General features: G+C 42.2%; 1 protein-coding gene across 1 annotated transcript in view; it reads right to left on the bottom strand.

Moving 5' to 3' along the window:
• TRPA1 (transient receptor potential cation channel subfamily A member 1) overlaps window positions 1-5,264 on the bottom strand; it is a gene marked incomplete at both ends in the record, with an annotated part of 40,866 nt that extends 35,602 nt beyond the window's left edge. Inside the window, one exon of the mRNA XM_080938488.1 lies at window positions 5,154-5,264. Coding sequence (XP_080794614.1) covers window positions 5,154-5,264 — 111 coding nt within the window. The remainder of the gene's footprint in view (window positions 1-5,153) is intronic.
• Window positions 5,265-17,187: the final 11,923 nt, after the last annotated feature.

Here is a 17,187-nt window from a genome sequence, read left to right as displayed (position 1 = left end):
AGTCATCGGACAGCCTTACACTTTACTACTATTCATAACAGTCACACTGACAGTAATACCTTCCTTAAAGAACATGGCCCACATAGGCATAAAGTAGGCAAATGGCTAGGCATTGATAAAATACGTTAAATATATGTTTTGTTTTTCTGGCCATTATCTTACATCTGTGCTGGAAGTAAAGGCCTCAGGAAAAGTTTTGAGGGTCCTTTATAAAATGTGTTCTGAGAAATCATTTATTAAAACCAGGGACCTTTGCTTTGCCTGGTGAAATGTATTTATTTCAGGGACAGCAAGGAGAATCAAGAAAAAGACAGAAAACAATCAAAGCCTGAGTGTGTAGAAATGTTCTCTGAAAGCCCTTGTTTTGTACAGTTAATAGACACTTGACAAAAATAACAAGAAGGGAAGGTGCTTTAATGTGAGAGTTACTGTGTCCAGGAATCTAAAATCTGCTTTTGTTCCTGCTGCCTGCAGTCGATCTCTACCCAACCTCCTCGTACACACTGAAGCCAGGCTCTTCCTGAAACAGTGTCCACTAGAGGAGTTGTTCAGGCATCTAAAACAGCTGCCCTACTCTTGGAAATAAGCAAGTCCTGACAAAATTAATTAAATAATTTTCAATTAATATTCATAATGGCAATAAGCAATTTTCCCATTCAGCTATTTGAAAGTTGCAAACAGTTGCCTTACACACAGGAAATGGAGAAGTCTCAAAATCAGTAATTACAGAGGTATTTAATTACTCTCTGAATGTTTGATGAGATTTTGGATCACAGTCGCATCTAGAATTACTATGGATTTGGAAGAAAATGACTAGGTATTACCACCTAGCCCTCTGCAGCCCTGCACATCCTGCTTCCTGGAAGCCATGCTACCACAGGACCAAATCCTCCTCTGCTGCATCACCGAGTAACACCCACCGTGCCGGGAGGACTGGGAAGTGCGGTGGCTTGACACTGTGACCTCAGATGATGCTGTAAGAGTTTCTAGGCTCTTATTTACTTGGCTGCTTTTGTGTTTTTAAGACAGGCTGTCAGATAGCCCAGGCTTGCCTCAGTCTTGTGTGGCTCAGGATGGCACCAAACCTCCCTTCTTCCATCTCTCCAGTATTCAGACTGTAAGTGTGAGCCACCACCCTGCGAATGGTTTTCGGTTTTATCTGCTTCACTTTCTGATCCAACGCACAGTCACTGCACCTCACACAGGGGGACCTTCCCAGGACAGTATTCAAGCTCAAATGGACAAGAAACCCTGTGGCCTTTCCTCCTCTTTCACTCCTCCCACTGTGTTCAATGTCTGCTACACACGTCTGGCCTCACTTTCTTGGGTGTGATTCTATAGGTAATTTTTTCTAGAGAGGAATGGAAGGAAGAAGCTTTCACACTGAACACAGAGGAACATAATGATTCCTGTTTGTCTCAGGTGTCACAGGGATGGCCTCAAACTTGCTATCTGGCGAAGGTTGACCTTGAACTTCTGACTGTCCCATTTCTTCTTCTTTGGTGCTAAAATATTAACCCAGAATTGCTCCTGTCTAAAGGAAATGCAAGGACAAAGATTGGAGCAGAGACTGAAGGAAAAGCCATCCAGAGACTGCCCTAACTGGGATCCATCCCATATGGAGATTCCAAACCTAGACGCTATTGCTGATGCCAAGAAGTGTTTGCTGACAGGAGCCTGGTACAGCTGTCCCTGAAAGGCTGTGCCAGAGCCTGAGGATACAGATGAAGATGGTTGAAGCCAACCATCTCAGCAGACTGAGCAAGGGGACCCCATGGAGAAGTTAGGGGAAGGACTGAGGGGCTGAAGGGAAGAACAACAGTATCCACCAACCAGACTCCCCAGAGCTCCCAGGGACTAAAACACCAACCATTGAACTCACACGGTGAACCCAGGGCCCCGGCTGCATATGTAGCAGAGCATTGTCCGGCATCAATGGGAGGAGAGGCCCTTGATCTTGTGTAAGTTAGATGCCCTAGTGTAGGGGAATGAATCAGTGGGAGTGAGTGGACGGGTGGAGGAGCACCTTCACAGAAGCAGAAGAGGTGCACGGGACTGGGGGTTTTCAGAGGGGAAACCAGGAAGGGGGATGACATTTGAAATGTAAATAAAAAAAAACTAACCAATTAAAAAAAAAGATTTTCCTCAATAACTTCTCCATCACACAGACCCAAACCAAAACGCTTTACAACACCGTAGCTTTGCACAAAACCATGACAGCAGGCAATGACTATTTATTTTCCCTCAAACCACAGAATTAGTCCCCCAGAGATCAAAGAAGTTGTTCGAATTCTCCTATGACTAACTGGTCCCCTTTCTCATGGAAGATAGCTTTCAAAATCTGATTTGTTATCTTAAAGGAAACTACAACCCTTCTCACTATAGTGAAGAAAGCTATCAAATAAAGCAGAGATGAATTTAGCATATTAGGATTAATTCACTAAACAAGAGGACAGAATAAACTAAAATCTCTAAATTCACAACTTTGATTTTACTTCTCTTGTAACAAAATAGAACTTAAAATAAAGCCCCCTTTTTGCTGACAAAAATGTGCCACTTTCTAACCAGAAACAATTCCAAGTTCCCTTAGCAGTTATTGGGTGGGACAGAAGCAGCCAGCCATTCTCAGGGCTACACACGTTCAATAATTGAACTTAAATTCTTGGAGAGTTAAGGCATTTTCCCCTTAATGTCCTGCCTTTGCAAAGAAAGTGCTCCCCTAAGTCTATCTGAAAGCATTTTAGCACTTGAACTTGACATTCTTTGGATAATAACTGCCCATCACCAGAGCCCCAAAGAGCAATTACAAGTGTGCTCAGTGACAAGTAATGACATAACCTCTCCACACTCTTTGGAGGAAGGAGCAGGTTCTGAAGTCTAGAGGACACTATTGACTTCGAGGTGATAGAACAACCTACAGACATATCACATGGACTCATAAAGGGTGTGAAACTCTCTGTGCAGAGCCTGACATGTCACCAGGCCATAGATAAATTATTATGTAAAATAAAACTGCCTTGTAGCATACTTTAATCTAGGGTTTTTGTAATGGTATTTACTTATATGTGTATTTACTTTTATATTTTTAATATTATTTATATTATGTTATCAATATTTATTATTTATTTATATCTTTATATATTATTTATTATATTTTATACTTACATGTTTATTTACTTATATCTTTGAAAACAATTTGAGCCAATGCTTGACGTGGCTGCAGATTTTCAGATCTGGACAGCACACTAAAAACTTGCCTTAATACCAGTGCTAGAGTTGGTGCAATGTGGTTTCACTATTTCTTTATGTTTTGAATATATATGTATATTAAAATATTTATAAAGTCTTTATTTATAAATATTTATATAGTTAACCCTCTGGTGGATTAGCATATACATTTAGTCTCTTTATTGCTTTTCTGTTTTGAACAATCCCTAAGCTCTTGAATTCTGAGTTCTGTGCTTATATTCAAGACAGTAGGTTCCAGATCACTTTTAGGGACACTAATTCTAAATTAAGCCCTTCAGACCCAAGTGCCACAGTATTTTTAAAAAGTTAATTTTGAGTTAATTCATTGACTTACTCAATGAAAGTAAAGATACTGAAATAAAGACTAGAAGAAAATACTTGGACTGGATAGTAGAAATTCTTCCACAAATCTCTAGAAAACTGAACTTACATGAGAAATTTCTTTCAAATCTTAAAATTTCTTTCCGTCCCACATTAATTGTAACGATAGCTTCCTAGTACTGAAATTAACTCATGATGTGGTTCTTCCTATACAGCAAAGGGCCATGGTTAATATGCCAAGTTTAAGCGGGATGGGAGTCGAACCTGGAGGTATATGAGTTTATGTGAGGTAATGTGCTTCTGACTCACATTTACAGTGGTCTCTGCACAGAACCCAGCTGAATAATGTCTGCCGAAACTAAAGCTGTCCATTCCTCTGGCCTCTGTTAGGACCAAGCTACTAACACACGTACAAACTGAGAACACATTTACACACTTACATAGATTAGAAACATCAAAGCTATCAAAGCTAAATAAAACAGAAAACCCAACAGACAAAAATGACCCAAGTGTGTATCAGTACATAAGTAGTTAAATAAATCGTGATGTGTTCCACATAATGGAATGCTGTGAAGAGTTTGTTTAATTAAAAAAAAGAACAAACAACAACAAAAAAAAAACCCCAAAAATAACAAAAAAGAGGTAAATTTCTGAGTACCGAATTGAAAAGTGTTCTAATAATTTACTTCATGTGCAAATCAAAGCAAGAGCTCTCTGTAAACTCATATTTTTGTAAGTGAAAGAAAGCTCTGTGAAAATTTGTGTTTTCACGAGCATTTTGTTTTCCTCTTAAACAAATGTATGCGGGTCTGTTAACATGGTCCCTGGTGAAGAATCCCCCCTGGCAGAGGGGATTGAAAACTCACACCTGATAATACCTTGACATTTCTAGAGAGCCCTTCCCTTCTTACTATCTGAAGGCTAATGATTTTCTAGGCGTCCAATAGCCAACCTCTGCCTTTCTAATTGGTAGTGACTGCGACTTTCTTATAGGTTAGATATCCAGAGAATTGAGAATTAGAAGCCCCTTTCACAGCGGACCTCGGGTCCTCACTAGGTCTCCCCTTTGTGTCCCCAGTTGGGCTCCCTGTCGGTCTTGCCTCCTTGTCTCCAATAGGCATCATTCGCTGAGTTCTTTTCACTTTTAGATAGAAGTGCTTCTCCATCCCAATACACTAGTTGGATCTCTATCTCACTACCAGATCCTCAGCTGCGCGTAGTTCTACCTCAGTTCAAACGTGGGGGGAGGAGGGTAAGCTGCTTTAATGTTGAAAAGGAACTGCATGCACTCCAAAGTCATCCTGGCTTTATGCAGTCCCGGATTCCAACTCTGTAAAACATCCAAAGTACTTCAAAGGGAACATCTTGTCTGGCCAACACACCCCCTGCCAAGACGAACAGATGCAAATGAGAAAGCAAAACAGAGGACCACAGGTAGCAGTTACAGGTGCGGGGTACCCTGATGCTGTCTCCTGCCTTTTCCATGTTCCCGGACTTGCAAAAGTAGCAGCATACTGCGCGCAAGGACATTTCCAGCCCCCCACCTTTCACAATGCCCCGGCACGCTACAGATTCCCCGGTACCTTAAAGGATTCCTTGGAGCAGTCCATATCTTCCCCTACGCCGCGATAGACAACGCCCTGGACCTCCTTCCTTTCCTCGGAGCTCAGAATCTTCCTCAGGCTGCGCTTCATTGACTCCACCTGGTCTCCGGCTGGCACAGCTCTCCACAAGGCGGCACCTAGGGACAGGGCACCGGAAGCTGGATCTGCACCCACGCTGGGCTCGCTGGAGAGATCCCTGCAGCTAAAGCACCATTCTGCCTCGGGCTAGGAGGGAACTTCTGCAAAGAGTTGTCCAGCCTGGGCTACTAGTAGAGGAAATAGCAGGCGGGGCTCAGGAGACAAAAATGAACCGCGTGAGCATCTGCCCCGACTCCCCTCCCCTTTTGGGGATGGGGGTGGAGATCACAGAGCAATTCCAAATTGGAGTAGACTCAATAAATGTGTTAAAATAAAAACAACTCCTCATTTGACCAGGGAGGGAGGAATGGGCAGGAGAGAAAGGTGGGGGTAGGGAGAGAGCGTATAATCTGGAAGATCTGAAATCTTCATCCTGAAGTGCACAGCAAGTTTGAGGTCAGCCTAAGCCACATGAGATTGGCTCAATAAGACAAAATTCCTAGGGCTGTCCGGCCCGTGCCCACCTCCTGGGCGGTTAGGGCGGGGGTGTTCTTGAATTATCAGAAAGTAAGACTTTCAGCAAATTTTCTCTTTCCATTTGTCCAGATGAAGTGAATACATTTTAGAATTGGAACTAGACCTTATCCCTTTGTATCTCAGACCGCATTTCCTGTAGATAAAAGTATTCATCTGTCTCATGCTTTGACGTTTAAGATGGTTAATAAAATGGTTATTGTTTTTATTACGGTTAATAAAATGGCAGTTAAATAGAAACTACTGTTGGTCTGCGGAGGGTGTTTGCTGGCAGCGCTGTTTGAGGGTTTAAGCTTCCTGAGTCTGCCCTGAGTTCACTCCCCACCGTATACCGTGGACAAAGAAGGGTGTCTTTGTCCTCTGCTCCATCCAAGAGGTTAGTTCTGCAGCTCGCCAAGAGGCTAGCCAGGCAGCCTGCGCAGCTACTGCTGCTCTTTGCCAAATGAGATCGCAAGTGGGCTGAGTTTGCAAAGAGCAGAATTCCGCTTTACCAAACTGAGGCATTTTAAGGTTCTAGAGTAACTGATTCACACCTACAGTATCTGATTCATCACCACCACCTAACCCTAAAACCCACAGCAAACAGGGACACAGCACCGGGCTACACCCAGGAAAGGTTTGAGATCTGACCTAGGATTTACATTAGGCTGAATTTAAGAATGAAACTCATGTGCTTAAAGACGTGGAGGAATCCTGAAAAGGTCTGCTATGCATTGATACAGTAAGCTGTGCTCCATGGAGCCCCCCTGGAGTGGGGATGACGTGGAGTATATCACCAGTACCTAAAAGGAGATAGCGGAAAATCTGAGTGGAAAAATGCAGACATTGAACCTTTCCACCCTCAGCTTCCTGCACACCCGTGCCTTCACACTAACAGGAAGCAGGGAGAGATGTGCTCTATCTCCAGGAGGTGGCTGAGGTAATTCATGTGAGAACTCTAACTAAAGAAAGTTAGGAAAGGTTGTGTATACCAGGCCCACTCACCAGAAGACCAAGAACATCTGAATCATGAATGACCATGACCGTGATGACATTCTTTCCCAGTAAGTGGAGGAGAAGCCCAAAGACAACAAAGGAATGAATCACAGTGGTTTTGTTTGTGTTTTAAGTTAATGGGGAGGGAGTCAGTAGAGGACTTTCAGCCTGGAGAAGAATATGGAGCCAGGGAAGAGCAACAGTGGAGTGTGGCTGGGAGAATGGTTATGAGTAGTGAGTTTCACGTTTATATACAACCACCCTGAGCACCGACAGGGTACTCCAAAGTACCTGTCCTTACCAGCTTGTCCTGCCTGCTTTAGTACTGAAAAGTAGATGTTTAACTTTATGTAACTTCTTTCTGCTATGAAAGCACAGAAGTGGAATTGTACATTAATTTTCACCTCTATCTTCTGCTGGATTTGCCCACTTCTCAATCGGAAATTTCTGTGACTGTTTCTTCCGAATTGTTACATTATTTCCTGCCTAGCATTAAAAGAAATCTTTTTCATAAATGGAGCCTTTTTTTTCCCCTGCAAAATACTGAACTTTTTAAGATGTATAATGCAGCCAGAACAAGACATTAGCTGACCACTTACAATTAGGATCTTATTTCCTTTGAAATTTAATTATTGATGAGTATAAATAAATGAAATAATTTACCCAGTAATAATTTCAAATAATTCTAGTTATTAGAGGGAAAAACATTTGTAGATGTTTCCAGAAGGTGTATTTTATTATCAAATTATATTTTGACATTAAGTAATCATGCATCTAAAAAAGAAAAACAGATGACTTTGCTTAAATTCCCAGGAAACCTATGAATATTGCAGGTGAAAAAATTAAAACAAAACCAAAAATTATACAAAGTTTTTTTTTGTTGTTCTAACAAAGAGGCTTGACTTTGCCAATTAATTTTAAAAAATATTTATATCTTTGGTCATTATTTCAAGTGTAGTGTAGTTAGTTACCCTAAACAAAGCAAACACTGTTGCCTCTTTAAATATAAATATATACATACCACTTGTGGCAAATGTACAATTTGATTAATTTTAATAAATATGTAATTATGTAGCACTCTGTACCCCAGTTTTGGAAAACTTTCATTACTTTAAGAAAGCCCATGTGTCCAAAAGCAGTCAGCACCCTTCCCACTGGAGCAAAACCAGCTTTGACCTGTCTCTGTTCTACAGTTTCTGTCTTAAAGCTGCACCTTTTCTAGAAATGTCAGATACATGGGGACATGGGCAATAGGATGTGGCTTCTGCTTCTGCTTGGCTTCCACAGCTATAGCTACACATCTGCAGTCTCCCTATTCCTACCTTCAGTTGTTTGCTCTTCTGAGGCCACACCTTCCTCTTCTTCCTCCACTGAGCAGCTAAGGGCCATCTGGTTATTTCCCATTTGGATCTATATAAATAGTGACTCTCCAAATATCGCTGTGCAGATCCTTGTATAGATTTCATTTTCATTGACTTGGCCGGAGATAGAGCAATGGTAGGAACTATTTGTATGACGTAGCTTTAGCCTTGTATAAAGTTGCTGAGCCACATTACACACACATGTTCCAGCCCCGCAGATTGATTACTCTCTGTTCTCAAATCTTAACACCGACAACTTTTACTATAGTCATTTCAGTAGTGTAGACTATGGTGGCATCTCTTTGCCTTTAATTATCATTTTACAAATGGATTTTAATACTGCCAATCTATCACATGTTTATCGGCCATTCTTTTGTCTGCTTGATGAAGCATTTAGCAAACATTTCCCTCTTTTAAAATTGGGTTGCCTTATCATCATTGAGAAATAGAAGCTTTTATTATAGATATGACTCATACCAGATAAATGTTTTAATCTATTTTTAGAATACATGGCTTTTAATTTTTTTCTGTGATATTTCTGAATATTGAAGTTTTAAATTGTGATAAAATTCTAATTAGTGAGGGTTTTTTAAATTTTATTTATTTACTGCTGCTCATACATCTGCCTGCCTGAAGAGGGCACCAGATCCCTCTATAGTTAGTTGTGGGCCACCATGTGGTTGCTGGGATTTGAACTCAGGACCTCTGGAAGTGCTCTTCACCACTGAGCCATCTCTCCAGCCCATTAGTGAGGGTTTAATGCATCTTGCTTTTGATGTTGTGTATAAAAACGTTTACCTATGCTAGGATTCAAAGTTCTCTGCAATAATTCCTTCTGGAAGTGGACATAGTTTCAGTCCCATTATAGATTCATTTCGAGATAATTTTTAGTTTGCTGTATGACCGAGGCCCATGTTCTTCAGTTGAAACACACAGCTGTTTAAACACTTGTTTAAAACAAACAAACAAATAATAATAACAGAAAAACCAGAAACCAAACAAACAAAACTATACTTAGAATTTTCTGAAAAATATTGTTAAAAATTAGTTGATCATAGTTTTAAGGTTTATTTCTATTCTGCTGAATTGTAAGTATTATTACAATATGCCTGCATTTAAGCCAGTATCACATGACCTTGACTTTGTAGCTTCATAGTAGTAAAATATGAGAGTACATGATCTGAACCATCCAAACTTGTTCTTCATTCTCCACACCGCTTGTGATAGTCTAAGTCCTTCGTGTTTCTGTACAGAGTTTTACCATCAATTGCTATTAAAAAGAACATGCCAGAACTTTTATAGTGATTCTAATTGATTATCAGGAGGCTGAGGCAGCAGGTTTGGTATGTTGAGGCCAGGCTTGGATGTCTATAGAGGTCAGGGCCAGCCTGAATTACATGGTGAGACCCGGTTTATAAAAAGAGAAAAGTGGTGACAAACCTTTACGTCCTGTGATAATATTGTCCTTCTATACTCTGTGATTAACCTGCACACTTGAATAGAAGTATGGGGAATGGAAATGATAGTTTGTTTCCCAGTCTTAGAAGAAAATAAAAGAGGAAAAACACTAAAAAGGATAAACTCAAAGTAAGAAAAGAGTGTAGAGAAAACCAAACCCAGTGGTCTGCCTTCCTCATTCTGTAACCCTTAAACATTCCCTGAGTGCTGGTGGCTAGAAAAATCAACCGTCTACTCCCTCCTCTGGTCTAGATTTGCACATCCAGAAAAAAAAAAAAAAAAAAAACCTGTTTTGCTTTACAGGATCGTTACAGGTTTTGGACTGAGAACAATGGTAGATCTGTGAGTTCAGACGAAGACCTGCCGTTATCCAACTGGTTTCTCTTGCCTTCTGCATAATTAAAAAATCTGTCCTGTTCGTGATAAATGGTAGACTTTCGGAAATACTTCGTACAATGCCCCTGTGGTATTTGAGTGGCATTAAACAAGAAGCAGAGAATGGGGTTTGTTGAGAGTCGGAGTTTCAAGCCATGTCTTGGGTTTGGTAAACACTGAATGCCAAAAAGAAAGTTCTGCTCACTGTGGGGAAACATGGACACACACACACACCATTGTAACACCAATAATTTCATTTCTTTTAAACAAGGACCCAAAGAAACTTTGAGTACCTACTAGAGATCAAAAACAGAAGAAAATCTTGACCCTTTTATTTCACCGAAGGTTAAGTGATACAAATTATCCAAGTCAGTGCCAACAGCAGGTTTCTTGGCAACTATGGTCTGAGCAATTGCTATACCAGTCAATAACAATGAAAATCTGATTAGCTCATTTAAAATATGGGGCATAAAAACGCTAATTAAATTGGCCTCCTGACAAGGAAAGGCTGATAACGTATCGAGTTTTAGAATGAGGTAAGATGTATAAATCTAGTTTGTTAAGATTAAATATTTATACAAGTACACAGTTCATTACTTAATCAGACTTTGGCATTCCTGTTTATGTTGGAGTTGCCACAATACTTTTCCGCAGATGTGGTACGGCTGATGTGTACTAAGTTCACTGGTACTTCGTAGGGTTGGAAGTGCAGCTGAAGCTTGTAAATGTCCTCTGTGGGGCAATGTCACTAGTTATGCATGTAATTCATAGTCACAGGGTGTCAGATAGAACGCTCTGATTGGCAAGACCACGCTCCCTTCTTTGCCTCTACCCTAGTTCTGTTCCCCAACAGGAACACTCAAAGCACCGAGCTAGTTGCGTATCACTCGGACATGTCTTATTGGGTTTGTCTCCAGGTCAAAGAAACATTCGAGTTGACCTGCTTCAAACTCTCTTTATCCAAGACATGGGTCTTTCCAGTTAATATAAAAATTTTAAAAAGTATCTTATAATAGCTTGAACAATCCAAATGGAACAGAATTTGTAAAAACATTTTTATCCTTTCTACATTATACTGGAACCTAAATCACGCTGAAATCCAAATAACATTAAATGTAAGATGGGAAACTATGTTATTTAAGAGTTGAAACTCAAAGTTGTATTTTGCTGTATGTGTTAGAATAGCAATAATTACACATATATGAAACCTCAGGTTGTTCAGCAACGGAGATATTTTCATTGTCCTTCTGAAACAGGAGCGCTAACAGATACTAAGCAGAAAACATGCTTACCTTTATCCACCGACCGGGACATCCTGCTTCTGCTGAGGTACCAACATCCAGAAGAGCTCTCCTTCTTCTCAACAGGCTGTGGGACCTTTATAGTCCTCTTTAATTGTATGAGGTGTGGCTCATTCTAAGGATCAATATTGCAACTTCTTATTAAACTGCCTTATATAAATTACTTCAGACACATAGATAATTTAGCCTTTTCAACTGGAATAATGCCTACTTATAACCAACCAAGGAACTTATTTAATTTTATTTATTTTATGTGTATGAGTGTTTTGTATGCAAGAAATGCTGCTGGGGGGAGGTGCAGGAAAGGGGGTAAGATCAGGAAGTAACAGACAGTTGTGAGCCGCCAAGTGCGTTCTGGGAATCAGACCCCAGGACCTAAAGATGAGCATCCAGTGAAACAAACCACTGAGTCCTGACTCCAGCTCCATAATCCCATTATCTGACCACACATGTTTCACTATATAATAGCACAGTTCAAATCAGTCAGTGGCAGTAGCTCCAAGAACATTTCAGCTTTTCCAAAAACCCAACTGCTATTCTCCTCCTGAGTAGAAATGAACTATCCAGTTTCCTTTCTGTTGATGTGATAAAATGTCCTCACCAAAAAGAAACTTGGAGAAGGGGTTCATTTTCATTTACAGTCCCAGGGTCACTGTCCTTCGCCACAGTGAAATAAGGCTGGCAGGAACTTGAGCTGGCTAGTCATAACTCACTGCTGTCAAGAGAGAATGGACACATCCATCCTTATTTGGTTACTCAATGCGCGCAGCAAAGTCCTGTATTCTTGCACAACTCAGCATGCACTGCCTAGAGAATGATGCCACCCATAGTGGGTTGGATCCTTTAGAATCAATTAACTTAATTAAAACCATCACCCACAATTAGGAGGATGACTTTGGAAGATTGTTGTGTGTTACAGGCTAGCCTTGACTACAGAGTGAAACTCTGACTCAAAAAAGAGAGGAGAGAGATAACAAGAAATCACATTGTAATTATCTAGGTATACATACCTAGAATAAAATATAACACATATCTTATTTCATAAATATTTCTATGAGAAACAATATTACAATAGATTAAAGAGAGTGACTTAGTTCAAGCCTCTACTTTTGTTTCTATCAGATGTGTGGTGTCTAGTCTTATCTTCAGGTCTTTGATTCACCCGTAATTGACTTTTGTGCAGGTTGATAATTAAACGTGTGGATCTATTTTTCTTCTTCTAAATGCATCTATGCAGGAAATCAGGTGTCCATAGATGTGTGGAATCATGTCTGGGTTTCACTTAAACTCTGCTGATGTACATGTATGTTCTATGGCAGCAGCGTGCAGTTTTGTTACAATAGCTCTGTTATATAACTTGGAATCTGAAACAGTCTCATCTTAAACAGATCTTTTATTATTAAGGAGTGGTTTAGCTATCCTGGCATTTGTGTGTTTTCACATGAAGTTAAAGACTTTTTTTTTCAATTTCTGTGAAGTATCACAATGGAGTTTTGGTGAGGATGGCATTCGGTCTGTGGATCGCTTCTGGTAGAAGGGGGTCACATGATCAATACTATTGATTTATGTGCATGGTAGCTCTTTCCATCTTCTGGAAATGCCTGTCCCCCACACACAGTTCCTCCACCATGCTCCATTTCCCTTCCCCTCTAAGAGGGTGGAGGCCCCTTTTGGGTATCCTGCAACCCTGGTGCATCAAATCTCTGCAGCCTCATCCTTTCCCACTGTGGCCAGACAAGGCAGTCCAGTTAGGAGAATGGAATCCACAGACAAGCAATAGCTTTTGGGGTAGCCCCTGCTCCAGTTGTGTGTCTCTGTCTCTGTCTCTGTCTCTGTCTCTCTCTCTCTCTCTCTCTGTGTGTGTGTATATGTGTGTGTGTGTGTGTGTGTGTGCATAGAGACCTAGCTTCAGCCTGTGTATGCTCTGTTTGGTGAGTCAGTCTCTGAGAACCCCACAGGTCAAGGTTAGTGGATTCTGTTGGTCTTCCTATGAAAGCCCTTAGGGGCTGCAATCCTCCCTCCTATTCGTCCATGGAGTCCCCAAGCTCCGTGTGCTGTTGGGCTGTAGGGATACACCTCTATCAGTCAGGTGGTGGGTGGGGCCTCCCAGAGGACAGCCTAGCAGCCTTCTTTGTCTGTCTGATTATGCTCAGCAGGTCTGTTGAGAGTGGGAGGACAGGCTGCAGGAAATGGAGGTCCCTCTGGCACACCAGGCCGCCCAGGGCAGCTAAGCTTGCTCTAGAGCAGTTGTAGAATCTTTAAGAGATGGAGACTGTCTGGGAGGAGAATGCCAACAGAAGCCGTGACAGGTTTTATAGCCTCAGTGTGAATGCTATCCTCTCTCAGCTTCCTCACCACTGATAGAATATGGCCAACCAGGCTCAGGCTCTAGTCACCAGGCCTTTCCCCTCGCAGGACCCTGAAAGTCAAAACATACCCTTCTTCCCTTAAATCATTTACTGTCACAGCAGCAAAGGCACCATGCTGCAGAATTTGGAAGCTGCTGCTACCATCCAATAGCACCCCTGTACCCTCAAAAACACTCTCTCCAACCCTTCCCTTGCTTTCCTTCCTCTTCTCGGAGTCATCAACACCACAGATGACAGAGTGGCAGAGGTTAGAAGGGACCTGTGGCAGCAGATATGGCAGGAGGCAGGGCTCACTAGATCTCCTAGGACACATGGAGGGAGGCAGGGCTTACTAGATCTCCTAGGACACATGGAGGGAGGCAGGGCTCACTAGATCTCCTAGGTCACATGGAGGGAGGCAGGGCTCACTAGATCTCCTAGGACACATGGAGGGAGGCAGGGCTCACTAGATCTCCTAGGACACATGGCAGGAGGCAGGGCTCACTAGATCTCCTAGGACACATGGCAGGAGGCAGGGCTCACTAGATCTCCTAGGACACATGGAGGGAGGCAGGGCTCACTAGATCTCCTAGGACACATGGCAGGAGGCAGGGCTCACTAGATCTCCTAGGACACATGGAGGGAGGCAGGGCTCACTAGATCTCCTAGGACACATGGCAGGAGGCAGGGCTCACTAGATCTCCTAGGTCACATGGAGGGAGGCAGGGCTCACTAGATCTCCTAGGACACATGGCAGGAGGCAGGGCTCACTAGATCTCCTAGGACACATGGCAGGAGGCAGGGCTCACTAGATCTCCTAGGACACATGGAGGGAGGCAGGGCTCACTAGATCTCCTAGGACACATGGAGGGAGGCAGGGCTCACTAGATCTCCTAGGACACATGGCAGGAGGCAGGGCTCACTAGATCTCCTAGGACACATGGAGGGAGGCAGGGCTCACTAGATCTCCTAGGACACATGGAGGGAGGCAGGGCTCACTAGATCTCCTAGGACAGACACATGGCAGGAGGCAGGGCTCACTAGATCTCCTAGGACACATGGCAGGAGGCAGGGCTCACTAGATCTCCTAGGACACATGGCAGGAGGCAGGGCTCACTAGATCTCCTAGGTCACATGGAGGGAGGCAGGGCTCACTAGATCTCCTAGGTCACATGGAGGGAGGCAGGGCTCACTAGATCTCCTAGGTCACATGGAGGGAGGCAGGGCTCACTAGATCTCCTAGGTCACATGGAGGGAGGCAGGGCTCACTAGATCTCCAAGACATCCACAGTATTAAAGCCCCAGGTGTTTGAAGATCAGATGTATGACATGGATTCTAACAAAACCTAGAGACCTCTGACTTTAGAGGGGAGCAGAAGAAACCTATAGGCATCTTTGGATCAGGCTGTAGGAATGACTGCAATAGAAAAAACATAGGTAATATGAAAGGAGTGTTAAATAATAGAAAATATAATTTAAAAATCTGAAGGGAAATATAAATAAAAGAAAAACCAAAAGGAAACCTTCCAGTGTTTTCAAAATGTTATAGTTGACTTTTTGGAGCAATAAAAACAACCCAGAAGCGATACACTAACTGCTATTTGTTTATATAACCATTGTGGGTTTTGCAAAACCAAAGTGTTTTGAGCCTTTATCACTTTACAGTGTATAAGAAACAAAAAACTTTAAATAGAAAATGACCAGCATTTATACTCAAATTACAATGACATGGGTTATTACAAAGGCAAAGAAGTAACTTATTTCTGGTGGATTTTAGTTTCATTTCATTTCTATTGAGTCAATAAGAATAAAATAAGTACTTCTAAGTTTGAATGTAAGACAAACCAAAGAACAATATAGAAAACCTACTGTTTGGCTTATTTCCCCAGCGGGATACCAACAACCCCTGCCCAGTTTCTCATGGAAGACACTACGGAAGCTCTGCTGAACCTGAGATTTCAGGCCAAGAGAACACAAGGTTGCACAATGACAAATGGAATTTGTAACAAGAACTGAAGTTTGCTCACCACCCTGCTTCCTGGCAGCTTCCTAACCTCAAGCTGTTCACTGATTCCCCTGGACTTCCGATCATAAACAATAAACCCAACCCAAGCCTGGCTCTATTAGACACAAACTAGATGTTGCCTTAGACAATACCTATTATGTAACAAGACACCATAGTGCAGAGCTGTGAGGCTCTTACAAGTCCTGTTGCAAATCACTTCTGTTTATGATCATCTGTCAGGATTCTCAGCCATATTAGAGACACAGAGCGAGACAGACCACTTGGGAACTTAAAGTTAGAAAATACATTTCACTGTGCTCTTCCAGAGTCAGATGTACTTTATCATAGTTTGAAGGAGTCAGACAAACAGTTGCAGAAGTGAGTGCAAGGTAAAGTTTTAATTCAGTCATTGGGATAAAAGGGGAAATGATGCCTCCTGTTTCCTCAGAGCCATCTTGCAGAGTGAAAAGTCAGCATAAGCTAAGGCTCATGTCCACGTCTGCTTTCATGTTGAATACTTACACCTTAAGGGGAGGGTACTCCTTTACTTCCCTGAGTTTATAGGTGAGAAGCTAAAGTGTAGAGGAACGTGGTAACTTGTCTTCGGCATCTTTGGCAGGAGTGGTGCGTCACCATGCTGCGGTGTCAGCGCCCTGCCCACTGATTTACTCATGTGATCCAGTCCTTGCATTGTGAACACTCACCCTTGACCTCTGACTCAAACTGACTGTGCTTAGTACATACTTCCTGACAAATTGCCTTCCCTTCCAGACATAAATTTCCTGTGCTGTGACCAAAGAAAATGAAGTAAATTACCACTCATCAGCTCATCAAGGTCAAAATCTGTCCAAATTGGAGCTAGAACCGAATGAATCATTTACTGTCCTCATTGGGAAATGCCAAGCACAGAGCCCAGGGACCGTGAGTTGATCGGCAAAGAAAGGAAAACTGAACCTGAACAAATGTGAGCTGCTTCCATGTTTTGAACCGTCACCTCACTGTCACCAAAACCATCAGGGTGATATTATAATTCTGGTATGACATCGAAGCTACACGTAAGTGCATGACTTGAGATGAAATATTGGGATACATCCACAGCCCAACATAAATTGTCTACATAAAATGGTAAGTTAATCGAATTAATATCCACTAAAGACCACCTCCGTTAGCTATGTGCATATAGTTGTAGTATTCAGAAAACAACTTAAGAAAGAAAATTTCAAAAATCCACTGAAAGCTTTCCCAAGGGGACAAGTACAAATGATCCACTGTACTGGCTGGTTTTGTGTCAACTCAACACAAGCTGGAGTTATCACAGAGAAAGAAGCCTCAGCTTACGAAATGCCTCCATGAGATCCAGCTGTAAGGCATTTTCTCAACTAGTGATCAAGGGGGGGAGGGCCCCGCCCACTGTGGGTGGAGCCATCCCTGGGCTGGTAGACCTGGGTTCTATAAGAAAGCAGGCTGAGCAAGCCAGGGGAAGCAAGCCAGTAAGTAAATGTCCCTCCATGGCCTCTGCATCAGCTCCTGCTTCCTGACCTGCTTGGGTTCCAGTCCTGACTTCCTCTGGTGATGAAC

The sequence above is a fragment of the Micromys minutus genome (genome assembly GCF_963924665.1).
Source record: "Micromys minutus genome assembly, chromosome: 26".
NCBI classification, from domain to species: Eukaryota; Metazoa; Chordata; class Mammalia; order Rodentia; family Muridae; genus Micromys; species Micromys minutus.
This window is presented reverse-complemented; position numbering and strand designations above follow the sequence as displayed.